This window comes from Nycticebus coucang, chromosome 7 (genome assembly GCF_027406575.1).
Source record: "Nycticebus coucang isolate mNycCou1 chromosome 7, mNycCou1.pri, whole genome shotgun sequence".
In the NCBI taxonomy this organism is placed as follows: Eukaryota; Metazoa; Chordata; class Mammalia; order Primates; family Lorisidae; genus Nycticebus; species Nycticebus coucang.
The window spans coordinates 99,915,679-99,936,102 of NC_069786.1; the positions used below are offsets into that span (position 1 = coordinate 99,915,679).

General features: G+C 37.9%; 1 protein-coding gene across 2 annotated transcripts in view; it reads left to right on the plus strand.

Annotated features, from left to right (window-relative positions):
- BMPR2 (bone morphogenetic protein receptor type 2) overlaps nt 1–20,424 on the plus strand; it is a 196,985-nt gene that overhangs the window by 111,874 nt on the left and 64,687 nt on the right. For both annotated transcript variants that reach the window (XM_053596834.1, XM_053596836.1), the window contains exons 2-3: nt 1,732–1,902; nt 3,667–3,837. In XM_053596834.1, the coding sequence (XP_053452809.1) occupies nt 1,732–1,902; nt 3,667–3,837 (342 nt within the window). The remainder of the gene's footprint in view (nt 1–1,731; nt 1,903–3,666; nt 3,838–20,424) is intronic.

Consider the following 20,424-nt stretch of genomic DNA (forward strand, 5'->3'; position numbering starts at 1 on the left):
CAAATACTTTGAAGGTACTTTCCATTATTATAAAAATGATACTTTTGTGTGTCTGAATTGGCTTGGGCACACAGTTGTTGGCTCTTTCATTTCTTCTAAGTTTTGTTCAGAAACATTAATTTTTTTTTTTTGGTTTTTGGCCGGGGCTAGGTTTGAACCCGCCATCTCTGGCATATGGGACCAGCGCCCTACTCCTTGAGCCACAGGAGCCACCCCAGAAACATTATTTTAATAAATCACTTTCAGTGCTGATTGTTGTGAATTAAGCCGTGCCAAATAGATACACACCCAAAATAAAAAAATAAGTAGGAATCCCCTGAAGAATATGTTGGCCAGCTGTATCAGACTGTTATTCTGGCTAGTCAAACACATTAAGAAAGTCTACTTTAAGGTGCAGTGGCTCACGCCTGTAATCCTAGCACTCTGGGAAGCTGAAGTGATGGATTGCTTGAGTTTAGGAGTTGGAGATCAGCCTGAGCAAGAGTAAAATCCCATCTCTAAAAATAGCATTGTGGCGGGCGCCTATAGTCCCAGCTACTTGGGAGGCTGAGGCAAGAGAATCACTTAAGCCCCAGAGTTTGAAGCCCCAGAGTTTGAGGTTGCTGTGAGCTGTGATGCCATGGCACTGTACCCAAGGCGACAGCCTGAAACTCTATTTTAAAATAAATGAATGTACATTAGGAGCCAGGCATAATGGCTCATGCCTATAATCCTAGCACTTTAGGAGGCCAAGTAGTTTAGACTAGCCTGAGAAACATTGTGAGACCTCTGTTTCTACAAAAAATAAGAAAAATTAGCCATGTGTGCTGGCACAAGCCTGCAGTCTCAGCTACCCGGTAAGCTAAGGCAAAGGATGGCTTGAGCCTAAGAGTTTGAGCTTACAGGAGCTATGATGAAGCCATTACACTCTAGCATGGGTGGCAGAGCAAGACCCTGTCTCAAAAGAAAAACAAAAACATTGTCCCTTTATGTAAGGACTATTGAGCATTCCTTCTTCTGGCTATTATATTGATACTTTAAATAATGGAAAATCATTTTCTTTTTGATTTTTAAAAACAGATTTATTAAGCTATAATTCATATGTCATGAAATTTCACTCATTTTAAGCAAACAATGATACTTTTTGTTCTTGGTAACTTTATAGAGTTGTACCATCACCACAATCTAGTTTTAGAACATAAAAAGAACACATGTGCCCATTTGTAGTCATTTTCGTATCATTAATTTACCATGCCCCAGTGACCTATGTGATTTTCTACAACTGATTATAAAATATGATAAAAGTGAGTATTATAGAATTTCTGAAATTATTTAGCATTCTACATTTGTTTCTTTTAAAGATTTGATAATTTAGAGCATGGGCATTTTCTCTGATGCTGTTTCTTTATTTGGACACCCAAATTATTTAATAAGAGAAAGAGTGGTGAGAATAATTTGAGTTAAGAGGTGATTACTTTTGGAAAACGAGTTTTAGTGTATGTGCTGCTGAAGTGAGCACAGGAATTTAATTTTAAAATTTGCTTCTTATTTGGAAGTTACAAATAAATCAATGAATTAGAAGGAAGTTATTCAGTAAATGTAAAGTTACAAATTTATTCAAGTATTTGAATTCAAAGGATTTGGTTTAGAAATTAATAATGTCTTTTAAATAAGACTAAGATTTTATGTAATAATGTTTTACAAAGATTATCATAAAATTAATTTGTCATTGTTTTATTTCCTATATTTTAGCTTCCCAGAATCAAGAACGGCTATGCGCATTTAAAGACCCATATCAGCAAGACCTTGGGATCGGTGAGAGTCGAATCTCTCATGAAAATGGGACAATATTATGCTCAAAAGGTAGCACCTGCTATGGCCTTTGGGAGAAATCAAAAGGGGACATAAATCTCGTGAAACAAGGCAAGTGATACTTTTCTTATCTGAAATGACTTTGTGTTTCATAAAATTAAAATTCATCTAAAAAGGACAGGGAGGTAGATTAAAATCCTCTCTAGAAAATAAGTAAATTTAAAGTTATAACTATCTAACTCTAGCTACAAACCCCAAATTTATAAACGGTAATTTACTTTTGCTTATTTTAATAGCCTCTTTCTTATTATCATGTTTTATGTGCTCTTTGCATGTAATTTAGAAAATACAGAAAACTGTAGGGAAAAACAAAAGTCTCTACTAATGTACTCTTTTTAAAATTCTAGTTTATCTCCTTCACAGGGGTTTTTTATATACTGCTGTGTTTATATGCATGTATACCTTCTTCCCCCAAAGTTAGGATGATACTGTGTAAACCATTTTGTACCCAGTTTTTTCCACCTTAATCATAGCATGAGCATTTTCTATGTCTTTAAATATTCTCTGAAAACATTTTTAATCTCTGCACAATATTTATTGTATACATAATCGAAGTTTACTTCTAGATTGTTCTATTGTAAGAGATTATGTTGTTTTCATGGTTTTACTGTAACACATAATATTTCAGTAAACAATTTTGAACATTAAATCTTTGTATGTGATTGTTTCCTTGAAATAGATTTCTTGTTATAAAATTGTTAGGTTATAAAATATATGAATATTTTAAAGGCTCTCCATAAAAATTTCCATGTGGTTTTCTTAATTAATTAATTATTTTAAAGACAGGGTCTCAGGGGGCGCCTGTGGTCAAAGGAGTAGGGCACCGGACCCATATGCCAGAGATGACGGGTTCAAACCCAGCCCAGCCCCAGCCAGAAACTGCAAAAAAAAAAAAAAAAAAAAAAAGACAGGGTCTCACCCTGTTGTTCACGCTGGATACAGTGACACAGTCATAGCTCCCTGCTGCTTCAGACTCCTACACTCAAGTTATTCTCGTGCTTCAGCCTCCTGAGCAACTGGGACCATTGGCACATACCATCCCAGCTAATTGTTTTCTGATTTATTATTATTTATTATTACAATAGTCTCACTCTGTCACCCTCAGTAGAGTGCTATGGCATCACAGCTCATGGCAACCTCCAGCTCTTGGGCTTAGGCAATTCTCTTGCCTCAGCCTCCCAAATAGCTGGGACTACAGGCGCCCAACACAATGCCCTGCTATTTTTTGTTGCAGTTTGGCAGGGATCAGGCTTGAACCCACCATCTTCGGTATATGGGGCCGGCGCCCTACTCACTGAGCCACAAGCACTGCCCCTGATTTATGTTTTTAGAGGTGGGGGTCTCACTGTATTGCCCAGGCTGGTCTCAAACAATCCTCCTACTTTGCGTCCCCCACCCCCTAAAGTATTGAGATTACAGACAGGAGCCACTATGGCCTCCACATGGCTTTCTAAAAATACAATTTGTTTATATTCCATCTAGCATTATATGAGAGTGTTTGTGTTACTGAATCCTTGTTATGAGGTGTATCATTATTTTTTAAACCTAGAATAATTGGTACAAAAATGAAATCTTCCTGCTACTTCAATAATTATTCAGTTAATCATACATTTAACTTTGTTCTTGGTTTTTTTATTCCTATGAAATGTCTGTTATTACCTTTGCCATTTTTGTTTCTTAAAAAATGTATTGCCTATTGATTTGCAAAACTCTTTACTCACTGTCTCACATTTATTACAATTATTTCTCAGTTTGTTGTTTCTTTTTTATTTATCTTGTTGTTTACTAACTTGTTACATTAATATTGATTTGCAGGATGTTGGTCTCACATTGGAGATCCCCAAGAATGTCACTATGAAGAATGTGTCGTGACTACCACTCCTCCCTCAATTCAGAATGGGACATATCGTTTTTGTTGTTGTAGCACAGATTTATGTAATGTCAACTTTACTGAGAATTTTCCACCTCCTGACACAACACCACTCAGTAAGTACTAAAAAGTAACTTACTTTTCTTTGTATTTTCTTTCTGCAAAGATTTGCAAAATATAAAACAAATACCAAAAATATTCAGGGTTAGTAGGAGTGAGAAGACTTCTAGCATTATGAGATTGTATCTAGCAAACAAATAAAATTCAAAAGAGTTGCACCAGGATTTCCAAGGCATCAGTATAATACCAAATAAGTTTAAACCAAAATATAATATTTTCTTACTTCTAAGGAAAGAAATTTGGCAATATTCAGAAAACTACATATGTGCTTACTCTTCTACCCAGGTTTGTCATTTCTAGGAATTTATTTGGAGGACACATCTTTAATAGTATAAAATACAGCGGGCGCCTGTAGTCCCAGCTACTCGGGAGGCTGAGGCAGGAGAATCGCCTAAGTCCAGGAGTTGGAGGTTGCTGTGAGCCATGTGACGGCCACGGCACTCTACCGAGGGCAATAAAGTGAAACACTGTCTCTACAAAAAAAAAAAAAAAAAGAAGAAGAAGAAAATAGTACAAAATACATATACATAGAGTTATTTGTTGCAATATCATATGTAACTGCATGATACTGAAAGTAACATGAAGAATAGGAGATTAGTTGAAATATACTATCGTATATACATGTAATGGAGTTGTAACTATACATCTATAAGAAAAAAATAAGGCCTGGGCGGCGCCTGTGGCTCAGTCGGTAATGTGCCGGCCCCATATACCGAGGGTGGTGGGTTCAAACCCAGCCCCGGCCTAACTGCAACCAAAAAATAGCCGGGCGTTGTGGCGGGCGCCTGTAGTCCCGGCTACTCGGGAGGCTGAGGCAAGAGAATCACTTAAGCCCAGGAGTTGGAGGTTGCTGTGAGCTGTGTGAGGCCACGGCACTCTACCAAGGGCCATAAAGTGAGACCCTGTCTCTACAAAAAAAAAGAAAAAAATAAGGCCTGTAATCCTAGCACTTTGGGAGGCCTGAAGCAAGTGGATGGCCTGGGCTCAGGAGTTTGAGACCAGCCTGAGCAAAAGCGGGACCCCATCTCTAAAAATAGCCAGGTATCGTGGCAGGTGCCTGCAGTCCCAGCGACTTAGGAGGCTGAAGCAAGGGGATCTCTTGAGCCCAAGAGTTTGAGGTTGCTGTGAGCTATGAAGCCATGGTATTCTACCAAGGGCAATAAAGTGAGACTCTGTCTCAAAGAAAAAAAAAAAGAAAAATGTAAGATCTCTACGAACTGAAATATATTAATTTCCAGAAATAATGTTAGGTACAAAAAAACATATTTTGTGTAAGACTGGATGGAAAATAAGAAAGCATATCTATTCTCTACTTATCTTTTTTGTTTGTTTTTTTGAGACAAGAGTCTCACTTTCTCACCTTCAGTAGAGTGCTGTGGTGTCACAGCTCACAGCAACCTCAAACTCTTAGGCTTAATCGATTCTCTTGCCTCAGTATGCCAAGTAGCTGGGACTACAGGTGCTAGCCATAATGCCTGGCTATTTTTTTTCGGAGATGAGGTCTTGCTCTGGCTCAGGCTGGTCTCGAACTCGTGAGCTCAGGCAATCCACCTGCTTCAGCCTCACCAGTGTGCTAGGATTACAGGCGTGAGCCACCGAGCATGGCCATTATTTACTTATCTTTACAAAAAGAAAAACATGAGTTAGAAAAAATGAAGTTACTTACAAGGGATGCAAGGATTGGTAGAAAGGATATGGAAAGGAGTGACCTTCTCTGAGTGTAGCTTTTTATATGCAGTTATTACTATAAATATTGTGTCACTATTTTATATATGCAAAAAAAATTAAATCATTTAGGTGGAAAAGGAGGGATAAAAAACCGTCAAGGTGAAACAAATCAAATTGTATTTCATACAAGTAAAATAATCATACTGAAGGGAAAAAGAAGAACTAATCCAAATAATTTACACAGCCTTTAGCAACGTACACTCTTTTGGACAAGATGGGATATAAGGGTGGGAGGAAAATTGCAAACAAATACTCTTTTTAGAAGATTTGTTTCTTAGTACTATGGGCAAAGAATTCTGAAACAGTTGTAGATGTATTATAGGATTAAGAAAATAAGTTAATGTTCTTGAGATCCAGAGTTTTTACTGAAGAAATAGAGATACACAATTATTGAATGGAGGAAGACGGAAGAGAAACCTAAGAGAATAGGTTGCACTTCAGATTATCAGTATAATTGACGATTATAGTGATAGGACTTAAGATTTTGGAAAATATGCATACATGTATATGGATTTTTTTTTTTTTTTGTAGAGACAGAGTCTTACTTTACTGCCCTCGGTAGAGTGCCGTGGCATCACACGGCTCACAGCAACCTCCAGCTCTTGGGCTTATGTGATTCTCTTGCCTCAGCCTCCCGAGCAGCTGGGACTACAGGCGCCTGCCACAATGCCCGGCTATTTTTTTTGTTGTTGTTGCAGTTTGGCCAGGGCTGGGTTTGAACCCGCCACCCTCAGTATATGGGGCCGGCGCCCTACTCACTGAGCCACAGGTGCCACCCATATATGGATATTTTATATGGCTGTGTATAATGTACATGTGTATATATTGATATATATGTTTATTTTTATACATATATATGTATAGATATACATGTATGTATTTCTTGGTTCTATTCATTGAAAAGGACAAGAAGCAACAGTACCCCAGTAGCAATGAGTAAGCATAATGCTCAGATCTTAGTCTCTGATAGCATTTCCCATTTAACAGGTACCAAGGCTACTTGGAAATATGACTTATTCTAGGACTGGAACAGGATAGGCGCAAGATAAGTCTGAAACATCTTGTAATGTAGTATTCTATAATGCAGAAAGTAAGGGACAAAGTACCCAAAATATAATGAAGACTTGTCAAAGGACACAGGAGCCAGTTTGAAGGAACTGCCACTGGCTAAATCTGGGTCAATTTGAAAGCTAAAATAAGTACAGTATTGAATTGTAAACCAATTGGAAGGAAAATGAATCATGATTAGAATGTTAAATGGCAACTGGTAAATTTAGGAATGCTGCAGTTGGCAAATCATCATTCTACAGCTATCATTTTAAGGACCAGATCAGCAAGAATCATCAAAGAATCCTAAATCTAAGGGCATTTTCAATGAGGAGGCAGGATATTTGCATGGTTTCAAGGTGTCTCACACATAATAGCAATGGAAAAATTAGTAATTATAAAATGTAGAAACTGGGCATTTTGACAAGGTGATTAGAATAAACATCATTAAAGAAAGGCAGATGGGGCTGGGTGTGTTGGCTTATGCCTTAATCCTAGTACTCTGGGAGGCTGAGGCGGGTGGCTTGCACTAGCAAAGGCAAGATCTCACTCTACTAAAAAGGGAAAAACTAGTGGGGCATTGTGGCAAGTGCCTGTAAGTCCCGGCTATTCAGGATGCTGAGGCCAGGGGATCACTTGGGAGTTTGAGCTTACTGTGGGCTATGACACCATGGTCCTCTACCCAAGGAGATAGTCTACCCAGGTCAACAAAGTGAGACTCTACCTAAAAAAAAGGAAGATGACACATGGAGGACACAACATTGCTAATATGGTACTATATTCCAGTCAAGAATGCATAACCTGAATTAAATCATAAGGAAATACCAAACAAACCACAAGTTGTGAATATTACAAAAGGGGTTGTATTCTTCAAAAACTGTCAGTGTTATATAAGATAACGAAGGCTGTGGAAAAGGCCACTAGAGGGAAAGAAAGACTTGACAATGAAGCAATACCTAACTCTTTTTTTACTGGAAGGGAAAAAATGTGATAAAGGATATTTTTTGATCAATTGACAAAATAGATGATTATAAAAAAATATTATTCAGTGTCAAACTTCCTGAAGTGGGTACCAATACTGTGGTTTTATAAGAGAATATCCATATTCTTTGGACATACTCTGAAGATATGTTTAGGAATAAGGGGCTGTGATCTATATAAATTACTGTGTAATGGTTAAAATACTCCATCTGTGTGTTTGTGATTGTAGGGAAGGAGAATAAAAGGAAATGTGGGAAAATGTAGCAATAGGTAATCTTGGTATAAGTATATAGTGTGTTCTTTGTATTATTAGTCTTGCAGCTAATCTGTAGATTTTAAATTATTTTCAACACAAATTTTAAAACAACAAAAAAAGGCAATTGAACTATATAGCGCTTATTAAGAAATTTCTCAGTTAACAAATTTTATCAATTCATACTCTAGAATCTTTAGTTTTGGATTATTTCCTTTGGTTTGTTGCTGAAGCACTAAACTGAAAGCAACAGGAAGTTTTCTCCATAACTATAGTTTCTATCCAGTGAAGGCCATTAGCTCTTATTAGGAGATTATATTGAATTGGATACATTTATTTTCTCAAACAAACAGGATCTCTAATTTTCATTCGTATATCTAGCTATATGAAAGAGGGGAAGTGAATTTGTATATACGTTATCCTCAAAGATCTTCATAGCTACATGGCATTTCAAATTGTTAGGTAGATCTTGGTTTACTATAATCTTTTGATCCAAAAGTGAGAGTCTTGCCAACTAGTAATTAGTAATGCTATCCCAATAAAAAAATATTTAAAGTGCTCCAATTTGGGAGCATTAACATGATTTATGTAATTTGTTCTTTAAAAAAATCAAGTATAGTTGAAGTTGGCAAACAAGATAATATTGGCTTTTGCATTAATCTCAAGAAAAGTAACCTATTATGTAGAACATCAGACTTTAAGTTTGTGAATGCTAGATGTTTAACCAAAGTAAAAATAGTTTTAGGTGTTGAAGTTGAAAGAATTAAAAGTTAGAGTTAAGAAGCAGAACTTTTTGTTGTTCATGACCACATCCTAAGTGGAAAGATTGATGATGGTGATGTTTTTCTCCTTCAAAATTTTTCATTTTAAAAATACCACTTATTGACTATTTAACATAAATATTTGTTAACAAAAATGTATACATTTTAAAATTACTAAAAACTTGGTGCAAACTTATCAAAGATAGGAGAGAAAAAGGATAGTCTGAAGTGACTGTGGAAAGATTACATATTATTCCTATACTTTTATGTTGTTTAAGTATTTAAAATGAGAATACATTTGTGTATTGCTTGAATAATTAAAGTAATACCTGCTTGTTAATTTGGAAAAATTGAAAACATAAGTATACTCTAGGTCACTTTCCAAATTAAAAAAAAGAAAAAAGAAAAAAGGGCAGTGCCTGTGGCTCAGTGAATGGGGCACCGGCCCCATATACCCAGGATGGTGGGTTCAAACCCAGCCCTGGCCAAACTGCAACAAAAAAATAGCCTGATGTTGTGGCAGGTGCCTGTAGTCCCAGGTACTTGGGAGGCTAAGGCAAGAGAATTGCCTAAACCCAGGAATGGAGTAGGTAGTGTTGGGTATATTGTGGAATATTTTCACTACTACTGTTATGTTTGTTGAATAAATACATGAATTAAAAAAGGGATATGTACTAATGTATCAACTGTGAAATATTGTCAAATACTTAAAAGGAATATATATGTGTGTGTGTATATATATGTATTTTTTTTTTTTAGAGACAGAGTCTCACTTTATTGCCCTCGGTAGAGTGCCGTGGCCTCACACAGCTCACAGCAACCTCCAACTCCTGGGCTTATGCAATTCTCTTGCCTCAGCCTCCTGAGTAGCTGGGAGTACAGGCGCCCGCCACAATACCTGGCTATTTTTTGTTGCAGTTTGGCTGGGCCGGGTTCAAACCTGCCACCCTCAGTATATGGAACCAGCGCCCTACCCACTGAGCCACAGGTGCCGCCCAGGAATATTTTGTTTTTAATCTGGCAAAAAATGAATTTAGCGAATTTATATAATGGACAGGTATTTATTGAAAACTGGTTATTGCTGTCAGTGAAAAGGACATATCCAGCAAGATAGTTTATGGGATATCAAGTGTAGACAAAACTAAAATATTAATTATTAATTCCCTTATTTTAGATTTATCATGGTAAAAGTATTAAAAAGCTATATTTATTTTCCTTTCTCTTTCCCCATCCCAAAGGAATCATCAGATTTTGATTTTTAAAGTAATGCTGGAACATAGAAAACTTTTCCTAATTAGATGCTAGGACCTGATTTCATTTTCAAAAAAGCTTCCTCAAATGGTACAATTTTACCTTCTTTTAATCCTGCTAAAGAGCTTGGTTATGAATTTAATGTTCACAAAGTGAGGTTATATTCTAGGGAATAACAAAGGATACTTAAATGTTCTGTATTAATAATAATCATTTCTCTCTAGATCATTTTCAACTGAGCAGTTTACTTCCTGACATTAAATCATTTATTGCTGTTACTGGAATTATATCTTCCTCCTCATCAAGTATGCATTTATACAATCACCACAACCACATTTACTAGCCTTCTTACCACACTATACCCTGTACATTGTGTAGGATTAGACCCAGCACCACTGTAAGAATTTATGACTGAGCATAACAAGATAAAACTATCTTTCTTCAAGAAAAGCTTATCTTTTACCAATTTTAGTTGAGACTACAGATCATGAGGTACTACTCAGTGAAAGCATATGTTAGCAGTGGATCTTTAAGAATAATATGAAGGAAGTTGTTAGGGAAAATCTGACAGGCCAACCACATGATCATAGATTAATATGTGTAATTGTACAGAGCCACAGAGTCTCACATTATAATCAAAGATTACTTTGATATACGGGATCAGAGAAAGGTTACTCCACTTACCTCTAGCTCTTAAATTTTTTTAAATTATAATTTTGTGTATTCTTATAAAACCGTTTTGCATAATTTTCTTGGAGACAATCAGGGTACAAATCAATGAAATCTCTGTAGACTATCCATTTCCTTCTTTTTGTAGGCTGTTTTTTAAGAAGCTTTTCAGAATGAGAAGTCCTTATTCCTGCAGAATAAGAATGCTTATTTATGTTGAGACATTAACTCAGTATGTGTTGTAAAATAATTAAATATCAGGAGTTAATTATTAATGCTGGGAAAAGGTATATGGACATCGTTATGTTCTATTCAGAACACAGGGTTCTATTTAGATCACTAATGATTTCTGGCCACTAAGGACACTAGCTATCTATTCTAAAAAGACAAAAAACCACAAAACCTTGGTTTTCCCAATCTAGCAACTGAAATTTTGTTTTCCTTCATGAAGATGAATTATTAACTTTTTTTAAAGGAAAGAACTTCTGACATTTAGAAATTCATATCAATTATTTTACTGTAACTCCTTAGTAGCTCAGATCTGAGGTTGCCATCAGAGGCCTAATGTATGTTTTCAACCAGAAAAAAAAAATCAGATAATTCTCAGAGACAAAACTGGTTAGACATAAGGAGATATATGGGTTTATAACTCATATCCTAGGTGTTTATACCTCAATTATTACTTTTTCAAAGACTTTCTCTTTTGCTATTGAGTCTGTGTTTCATAATTGTTTGTCTCTCTTTAAGGGAATAAGTATCATATTGGACAGCTTTCATTATATAGGAACCTTAAAAAACACCAACCATGGGCAGTGCCTGTGGCTCAGAGGAGTAGGACACCGGCCCCATATGCTAGAGGTGGCGGGTTCATTTTTTGTTTTTCTTTCTTTCTTTTTCTTTTTTTTTTTTTAGAGACAGATTCTCACTTTATCACCCTTGGTAGAGAGCTGTGGCGTCACAGCTCACAGCAACCTCCAACTCCTGGGCTCAGGCAATTCTCTTGCCTCAGCCCCCTGAGTAGGCTGTTGCAGTTTGGCCGGGGCTGGGTTTGAACCTGCCACCCTCGGTAAATGGGGCCGGCGCCCTACTCACTGAGCCACAGGTGCTGCCTGAGGTGGTGGGTTCAAACCCAGCCCCGCCCAAAAATGCAAAAAAAAAAAAAACAAACCCACCAACCAGTAGTTCAATACGTGTTCTGTACATAATTATAAATAGACTTGGCTCTAGACAAAATTGTGAAATTAAGGAAGATTAGGTACTTTTCCCTTGATATCTTCTTTTCTTTTTTTTTTTTTTTTGTAGAGACAGTCTCACTTTATGGCCCTTGGTAGAGTGCTATGGCATCACACAGCTCACAGCAACCTCCAACTCCTGGGCTTAAGTGATTCTCTTGCCTTAGCCTCCCGAGCAGCTGGGACTACAGGCGCCCGCCACAACGCCCAGCTATTTTTTGGTTGCAGTTCAGCTGAGGCCAGGTTTGAACCCGCCACCCTCGGTATATGGGGCTGGCGCCTTACCGACTGAGCCACGGGCACCGCCCCGATATCTTATTTTCTGAGGCCTATTTTTCTTAGGAAACCCAACCTTTATTGTGCCCACTGTACCTATCTGAATAATTTAACTTTTGCATGTTCTACTCTGCTCTTCCAACCCCATCAACATATCTTATTCTTAGTCTTGTTGTCCTCTTTAGATAGCATAAGCCTAGTAGTAAATTTTGATTCACCTAACTCTATTTTGATTCAGTAATCTTTAAAGGAAATTTAGGCATTTAACATACAGTGAAATCATAACTAGTTGAATAACATTTTTGAGTACTTACCATGTACCACAACTGTCCTTAGTGCTGTGTATGCATTAAACCAGTGCTTAACCCTTGCAGAAACACTGTGAAGGCTGTTGTATTCTTATTTTACACTGAGAATACGGGAGGCACAATTTGTCAAACTTCCACAGCTAGTATGTGGTCCAGCCAGGATTGAAACCCAGCTGTTCTGACTTCATAGTATGTGTTAGTAGCCATTACTTCCTGTGTACCTTAAACAAGGGGCCTATTTATATTTATTTGTTTGGTGGGGGAGATTTTCTTTTTGGAAATACTTGATTACATTTCCTAAAATACTTGATTACATTTTCACCATATCTGTGTACCACTGAGTATTATAGGAATGTTTTCTATATTCACATGACACATTACTTCATTGTTTAATATTTTTCTTCAAATCGTTTTTTAAAAATTTTTATTTTATTTTATTTATTTATTTTTTGAGACAGAGTCTCACTTTATTGCCTTTGGTAGATAGAGTGCTATGGCATCATAGCTCACAACACCTCAGACTCTTGTCTCAGCCTTCCAAGTAGCTGGGACTATAGGCGCCTGCCACAACACTGGCTATTTTTAGAGACAGAGTCTGTGCTCTTGCTCAGTCTGGTCTGGTACTCCTGAACTCAGGCAATCCACCTGCCTTGGCATCCCAGAGTGCTAGGATTACAGGTGTGAGCCACTGCTCTCGGCCTTATTTATTTATTTATTTTTTTCAGACAAAGAATCTCATTTTGTTGCCCTCGGTAGAGTGCTGTGGCATCACAGCAACCTTAAACTCTTGGGCTCAAGCAGTCCTCTTGCCTCAGCCTCCTAGGTAGCTGGGACTACAGGTACCTGCCACAACACCCAGCTATTTTTTAGAGACAAGTCTTGCTCTTGCTCAGGTTGGTCTTGAACTCCTGTGCTCAATCTACTCAGCTCGGCCTCCCAGAGTGCTAGGATTACAGGCATGGGCCACTGCACTCAGCCGGAAACATCCCATCTTTACTACAAATGGAAAGCCGTATCATAAATAGAAGGTAACTTTTAAAATTTATTTATTTAAAAATAAATAAGATGAAAACAAATCTGTATTATTAACTTTCTAGATATTGTTCCTTGCCAAAATTTCTGAAGCTTAAGGCTTTCTTTGTATTAAAAGGGAGACTAGCAAATGTTTGAGATATAATAAAGATACGCTATCACCAAATGGAGATTTTCTTCTCAGTAATCAGACAAGAGAAAAAAAATGTAACTTTTACTAATACTAGTGCATGTACCACTTAAAACCAAGTCTGACACTTCAGGAAAGTGAACTAAATTATTCTGAGGTCTCTTCCACCTGTGTGAATCTTTATAGTATCTATTTAAAAAGAAAATGTCTTTAAGATTTTGAGAAAAATAATATAGTGTTGTTTTACTTTCTTATACCATTAATTCATCTTTATGTCTTTATAAATTCCCAGAGTTTGAGAGAAGAATATAATTATTATTATACAAAGTGTAGAAATTTATTTTAGAACGATTTCTGATTTCTGGAATTGGTACAATTAACCTCCCTAACTATAAAGTAAACAAGATAATTAAGTCAGTAAAAAAGCAGGCAGAATTTTGTGTGTATGTGTATTTAATTAAATAAACCTAATTCTTTCTATGTAGTGTTGGAGGTTCTTGAGTAAAAGTTAGTATATAAATGTAAATTTTTTTTGTAAAATACTGTTAGTTACATTATTCATTAAGTTGAAAGTTGGCTCAAATTGATGAGAAACAAAGATTGAATTGCATCTAAAGTTAGATTTAAGAAGACACATTCTAATTTATTCTGTGCTGTTAAGATTAAAAATTCTAATATCGGGCGGCACCTGTGGCTCAGTGAGTAGGGCGTGGGCCCCATATGCCGAGGGTGGTGGGTTCAAACCCAGCCCTGGCCAAACTGCAACAAAAAAATAGCCGGGCGTTGTGGTGGGCGCCTGTAGTCCCAGCTGCTTGGGAGGCTGAGGCAAGAGAATCGCGTAGCCCAAGAGTTAGAGGTTGCTGTGAGCTGTGTGACGCCACAGCACTCTACCGAGGGCAGTACAGTGAGACTCTGTCTCTACAAAAAAAAAAAAAAAAAAGGAAAAAAAGAAATTCTAATATCCAGCATCTGGCAGCAAATATCTTTATCTTACACCAAGCTATAAAAGAAAGCCTACATTCAAAGAAGCTTACGTTGGCATAGAGCCATAGATTATTAGCTATTGTGAATTTATAGTGATTTTTTAGTTTTAATTGCTTCTGTGACAGAATTAAAGTGATTAAATAGACAGAAAATGAGAAATAAGGATGGCTGAAAGTCCTTGCTTATAACTTCAAGATGTAAAATATGATGTTATGTTTTTAACTTATTAAGAATGTTAGTATAGATGGAGCAGGACAAGAGAAATAGAGAAAAGTGTGTATCTTTAGGAAAATAATAATTAATTAATTTATTTTTTTTTTCTTTTTTTTTTTTTGAGACAGGGTCTCTTTCTTTTGCCTGGGCTAGACTGCAGTAGCATCATCATAGCTCACTGTATCCTCCGACTCCCAGGTTTAGGAGATCCTCCTACCTCAGCAGAGCCTACACACATGTGCTGCCACATCCAGCTAATTTTTTTCTTCTATTTCCTTTTTTTGTAGAGATGGGGTTTTGCTATTCTCAGGCTGGTCTCAAGTCATCCTCCTACCTTGGCCTTTTAAAGTGCTGGGATTACTGGTGTGAGCCACCCTGCCTGACCTGAATATACTAATTATTTAATGCAATAATAAGATTCTATTTATACCTTATGTAGTGTTGGTCAATTCTCATTCTGAAGTTTTGCTATCTCTGCACTATTGAAACCAACACCATCCCTTATTTACTTACCTGCTTGCCCCTTTCCTCTCAAAAAGTAATGTTCTTTTATGTTGGTGTTTTTAGGATTTTATATTACTTATTTTCCTCACAAATAAAGCAGAATCTCTTCACTTAACCGTTGCCTTAACTGAAAAACTCAGTGGAAGTGTTTTTTATTTTATTTATTTATTTTTTATTTTTTTTGAGACTGACTCTCACTATGTTGCCCTCAATAGAGTGCCATAGCATCACAGCTCACAGCAACCTCAAACTCTTGGACTTAAGTGATTCTCTTGCCTCAGCCTCCCAAGTAGCTGGGACTACAGGTGCCTGCCACAACACCAAGCTATTTTTTTGTTACAGTTGTCATTGTTGTTTTTAGCAGGCCCGGGCTGGATTCAAACTTGCCAACCTCAGTGTATGCGGCTAGTGCCATAACCACTGTGCTACAGGCGCTGAGCCTCAGTGGAAGTGTTTTGTCTTTAAGTCCCAAGCATGTTTGGTGGAATTGACTCGTATTTAAAAATAAGTATTTTCTGAAATACTAGACAAGGTTGGATGCAGATCAAGAAATAAATTCCACATCTTTATTTCAAAAGTGTATTTTTTCTTATCTTTTAGAATTTCCAATTCCATGTGTATTTCTCTCTTCCTTCCTTAACTGTGTCTCAATTCCCTGTAACGTGCTCTCTGATTACTGAGCATTTTCTGCATTTTTTTTTTTTGAGACAGAGTCTCTAGCTGTCACCCTTGGTAGAGTGCTGTGGCATCACAGCTCAAAGCAACCTCAAATTCTTGGGCTTAAGCAATTCTCTTGCCTCAGCCTCCCGAGGGTGGGACTATAGGCGCCCACCACAACACCCAGCTATTATTTTTTTGGTTGCAGTTGTGCTTGTTGTTTAGCTGGCCTGGGCCGGGTTCGAACCCACCACCCTCAGTGCATGTGGCTGGCGCTGTAACCGAGTGCTACAGGCACCAAGCCTGCATATTTTCATATCCAAATCCTACTTATCCATCTAATTATTTAGCAGTTTCATAGGTAAACATACTATAAAAAGTAGTTGTGGACTTGGTATGGTGGCTCATGCCTATAATCCAAGCATTCTGGGAGGCCAAGGTAGAAGGATTGCTTTGAGGCCAGGAGTTTGAGACTAGCCTGAACAAGAGTGGCTTTGCAAAAATAGAAAAAATTAGCTGGGCATTGTGGTGCACTCCTGTAGTCCCAGCTGCTCAGGCAGCTGAGGCAGGAAGATCACTTGATCCTAGGAGTTTGAGGTTGCAATGAGCTATGGTGATGCCATTCCCCTCATTCCTGGGCAGCAGAGCAAGACTCTGCCTCAAAAAAAAAAAAAAGAAAGAAAAAGTCATACATAGATGAAAACATTTTGAATTCATTCAAAACCAAGATGAGGCGGCGCCTGTGGCTCAGTCCGTAAGGCGCCGGCCCCATATGCCGAGGGTGGCGAGTTCAAACCCGGCCCCGGCCAAACTGCAACCAAAAAATAGCCGGGCGTTGTGGCGGGCGCCTGTAGTCCCAGCTGCTCGGGAGGCTGAGGCAAGAGAATCGCTTAAGCCCAGGAGTTGGAGGTTGCTGTGAGCTGTGTGAGGCCACGGCACTCTACCGAGGGCCATAAAGTGAGACTCTGTCTCTACAAAAAAAAAAAAAAAAACCAAGATGAAACTAGCCATGATTTGAATAGCAGTAGTTTTAAAAAATAATGCTAAATGGTAGTTGAACTGATACAACTTGGACTGAGAATGTTTTGACAATGTCAAAATACTGTTATAAGCACTTCTTTTTTTTTTTTTTTTTTTTTTTTTTTGCAGTTTTTGGCTGGGGCTGGGCTTGAACCCGCCACCTCTGACGTATGGGGCTGGCACCCTACTCCTTTGAGCCACAGGCGCCACCCTATAAGCACTTCTTGAAATGTCTCTTTTAAAAATATATTTTTGGCTTGGTCCCTGTACCTCAGTGGTTAGGGCTCCAGCCGCATACATTGGGGCTGGTGGGTTCTAAGTTGGCCCGGGCCTGCTAAACAGCAATGACAACTGCTGTAGCAACAACAAAAAATAGCTGGGCGTTGTGGCGGGCCCCAGTAGTCCCAGCTACTTGGGAGGCTGAGGCAAGAGAATCGCTTAAACCCTGGAGTTTGAGGTTGCTTGTGAGCCGTAATGCCATGGCACTTTACCGAGGGTGATATAGTGAGACTGTGTCTCAAAAAATAAAATAAAAAAGTACATTTCATGCTAGCCATAATGTAAAATAAGCCTATTCAACTGCTAAAGAAAAAAAGAAATGGAGGCTGGACACAGGGCTCTCGCCTATAATCCTAGCACTCTGGGAAGCCTAGGCAAGTGGACTGTGTGAACTCAGAAGTTCTGAGACCAACCTGAGCAAGCAGGAGACTCCCATTTCCAATAAAAAGAGAAAACTAGCCACGTGTTGTGGCAGGCGCTTGCTTGTAGTCCCAGCTACTCAGGAGGATGAGGCAAGAGGAGCTCTTGGGCCCAAGAGTTTGAGGTTGCTGTGAGCCATAATGCCGTGCAACTCTACCCAGGGCAACCGTGAGACTGTCTCAAAAAAAAAAGGGGGGGGATTATCTGAGGTTTCAGAGACACTTGATTATTTGGAAGATTATATAGCATAATGATTAAGATCATAGGCTATCAGTCTCAGTGTATGAATTTAAAACCTTGCCTGTGGCTCAGTGAGTAGGGCGTCTACCCCATATACCAAGGGTGGTGGGTTCAAACCCGGCCCTGGTCGAACTGCAACAAAAAAAATAGCTGGGCATTGTGATGGGTGCCTGTAGTCCCAGCTACTCAGGATGCTGAGGCAAGAGAATTGCATAAGCCCAGGAGTTGGAGGTTGCTGTGAGCTGTGTGATGCCACGGTACTCCACCGAGGGCAATAAAGTGAGACTCTTTGTCTCTACAAAAAAAAAAAAAAAAACCTTACTATTATATTATACTTTCTAAAGGTAATCCTAAGCAGATTACTTAGCCTCTACACATCAGTTACTTCAAATGCAAAATAATAGTATCTAATTTATGTAGGCAGGGAAAATGCCTATATATAGTAAACAGTCAATGCATCATAGTGTTTTTTTTTTTTAGACAAGAACTGTCTTTTTGTTTTTTTCCAGATTAACATGAGGATACAAACGATTAGGTTACAATGTTTGCGTTTGTTGGGTAAGGTACCCGTTGTAGTTGTGCCAAAGAGAACTATCTTTATTTCTTTTTATAGACTCTAATTTAATTGAAAGTATCTGAGAGTTTTTTTGTTTTTATTTTTGTTTTATTTAGAGACAAGGTCTTGTTCTGTTTCTCAGGCTGGAGTGCAGTGGCAGTATCATAGCTCACTGCATATTCAAAATTCTGGGCTCAAGCAGCCTCCTGCCTCAGCCTTCTGAGGAGCTGGGACTACAGGCTAATTTTTTTCTTTTTTTAAGAGGTGAAGATCTCGTTATGTTGCACAGGTTGGTCTCCAACTCCTGGCCTCAAGTGATTCTCCCACCTCAACTTTCTCTGCATGGTACTGGGATTACAGACATAAGCCGTTAATACCTTAAGTATTTTTAGAAATTATTGTAAATATCCTCCCTCATTTCATTTTTCTTTTACCATAAAGAATACTTTTGGTTTATTTTTATTTCTTATGTATGAGAGCTTATATTCTGTGATCTTTTTTTAATTTGAAGGTAGGATTGTTGTTGCGTTTCTTATGAAACATATTCTTTCCTATGTCCTTACGAGAAACAGAATGAAAATACTATTTCCTGCATCATTCATACAAGAGAGAAAAAACTAAGGAATAGCTGAGAAGCTATCCCTGAAACACCAAATATTCTCCTTTTTTCCCCAAGTGTATAGCAATGAATAAGATACAGTCAATTATCCCTGGATTCTATATTTTCCCCTTCTTTCACTTGATGAAATTTATTTTTAACCCCCCAAACAGCTTTCTTGGTTATTTATGGACATGCACAGAGTGACAAAAAGTTTAAGTTGCCCAGCTGAAGTTGAACAAAGCCATGCTCCATCTTCTTTTTTTAGTTCTCATACCATAAACAAATGCCTTTTTCACAGTCTATTTAAGGCTTTTTTTTTTTTTGCATTTTGTGCATTTCATTGATGATTTTGTGGTTTAAAATTACCTGTAAGCATGATGCTGAAGTGCTGTCTAGTATTCCTAAGCACAAGAAGGCTATGATATATCTTAAAGCAAAAATATGTGTATTAGGTAGACTTCATTCAGGCATGAGTTATAGTGCTGTTGGCTACAAGTTAAATGTTAATGAGTTGACAATATACAGTATATTAAATAAGATGTCTTTAAACAGAAACACATATAAAAAAGAATGTTGTGTAGTGATGGGTTGACAAAATGTGACTAGAGTCTAACACTACATTTCCCCTACGAGCAATAGTTCAGTATCCACCAATTCTGTTTATGTGACTTCATAAAACACAACCTCTACAAACAATGAAAATCAAAAGTGTATGTGTGTATATATATATATATTATGTTAGGCAGCTTTTGACATGATTTCTAATGATCCCTGTCTCCTGATATTCCTACCCTTGTGTAATCCTGTTCCCCTGAATATGGTCTAGACCTAATAACTTAATTTTAACAAATAGAATATGCCAAAAGTAAAGGATATCACTTCTGTAAATTGCTTTTAAAAGACTGTGACTGCTGTCTCGTTGGTGTACTCTCTCTTGTTCTTGTTTGCTTGTTCTGATAAAGAGAGCCACCTGGCAAAGAATGAGGTCAGCCTACTGCCAATAGCCAACAAGGAACTGAGGCCCATTGTCCAATAGTTGGTGAGGAACTGACTCCTCCTTCCCCCTTCCCCTCTCTCTCTGTCCTTTTTCCTCTTTCCACTTTTCCCTCCCCTCCCCCCCCCTTCTCCTGCCTTCCCCTTCCCTTCCTTCTCCTCCTCTCTGTAACTGGGTCTTACTCTGTGGCCAGGGCCAGAGAGCAGTGGTGTCATCATTACTCACCACAACCTCAAACTCCCAGGCTTAAGCTGTAATAACTTACTTTTGAATGAAAATAATTTACTCTTAAGTTATCTATGAATTTAATGGCTAAGGAAGATCCAGGACAGGAGATTTTAAAACAGGTTACTGGCCCCACCTTCAGATTTTCTGATTTAACAGGTCTGAGGTTAGCCTGAAGAATTTGCATTTCTAACAACTTCTGGGTATTGTTATATGCTGTTG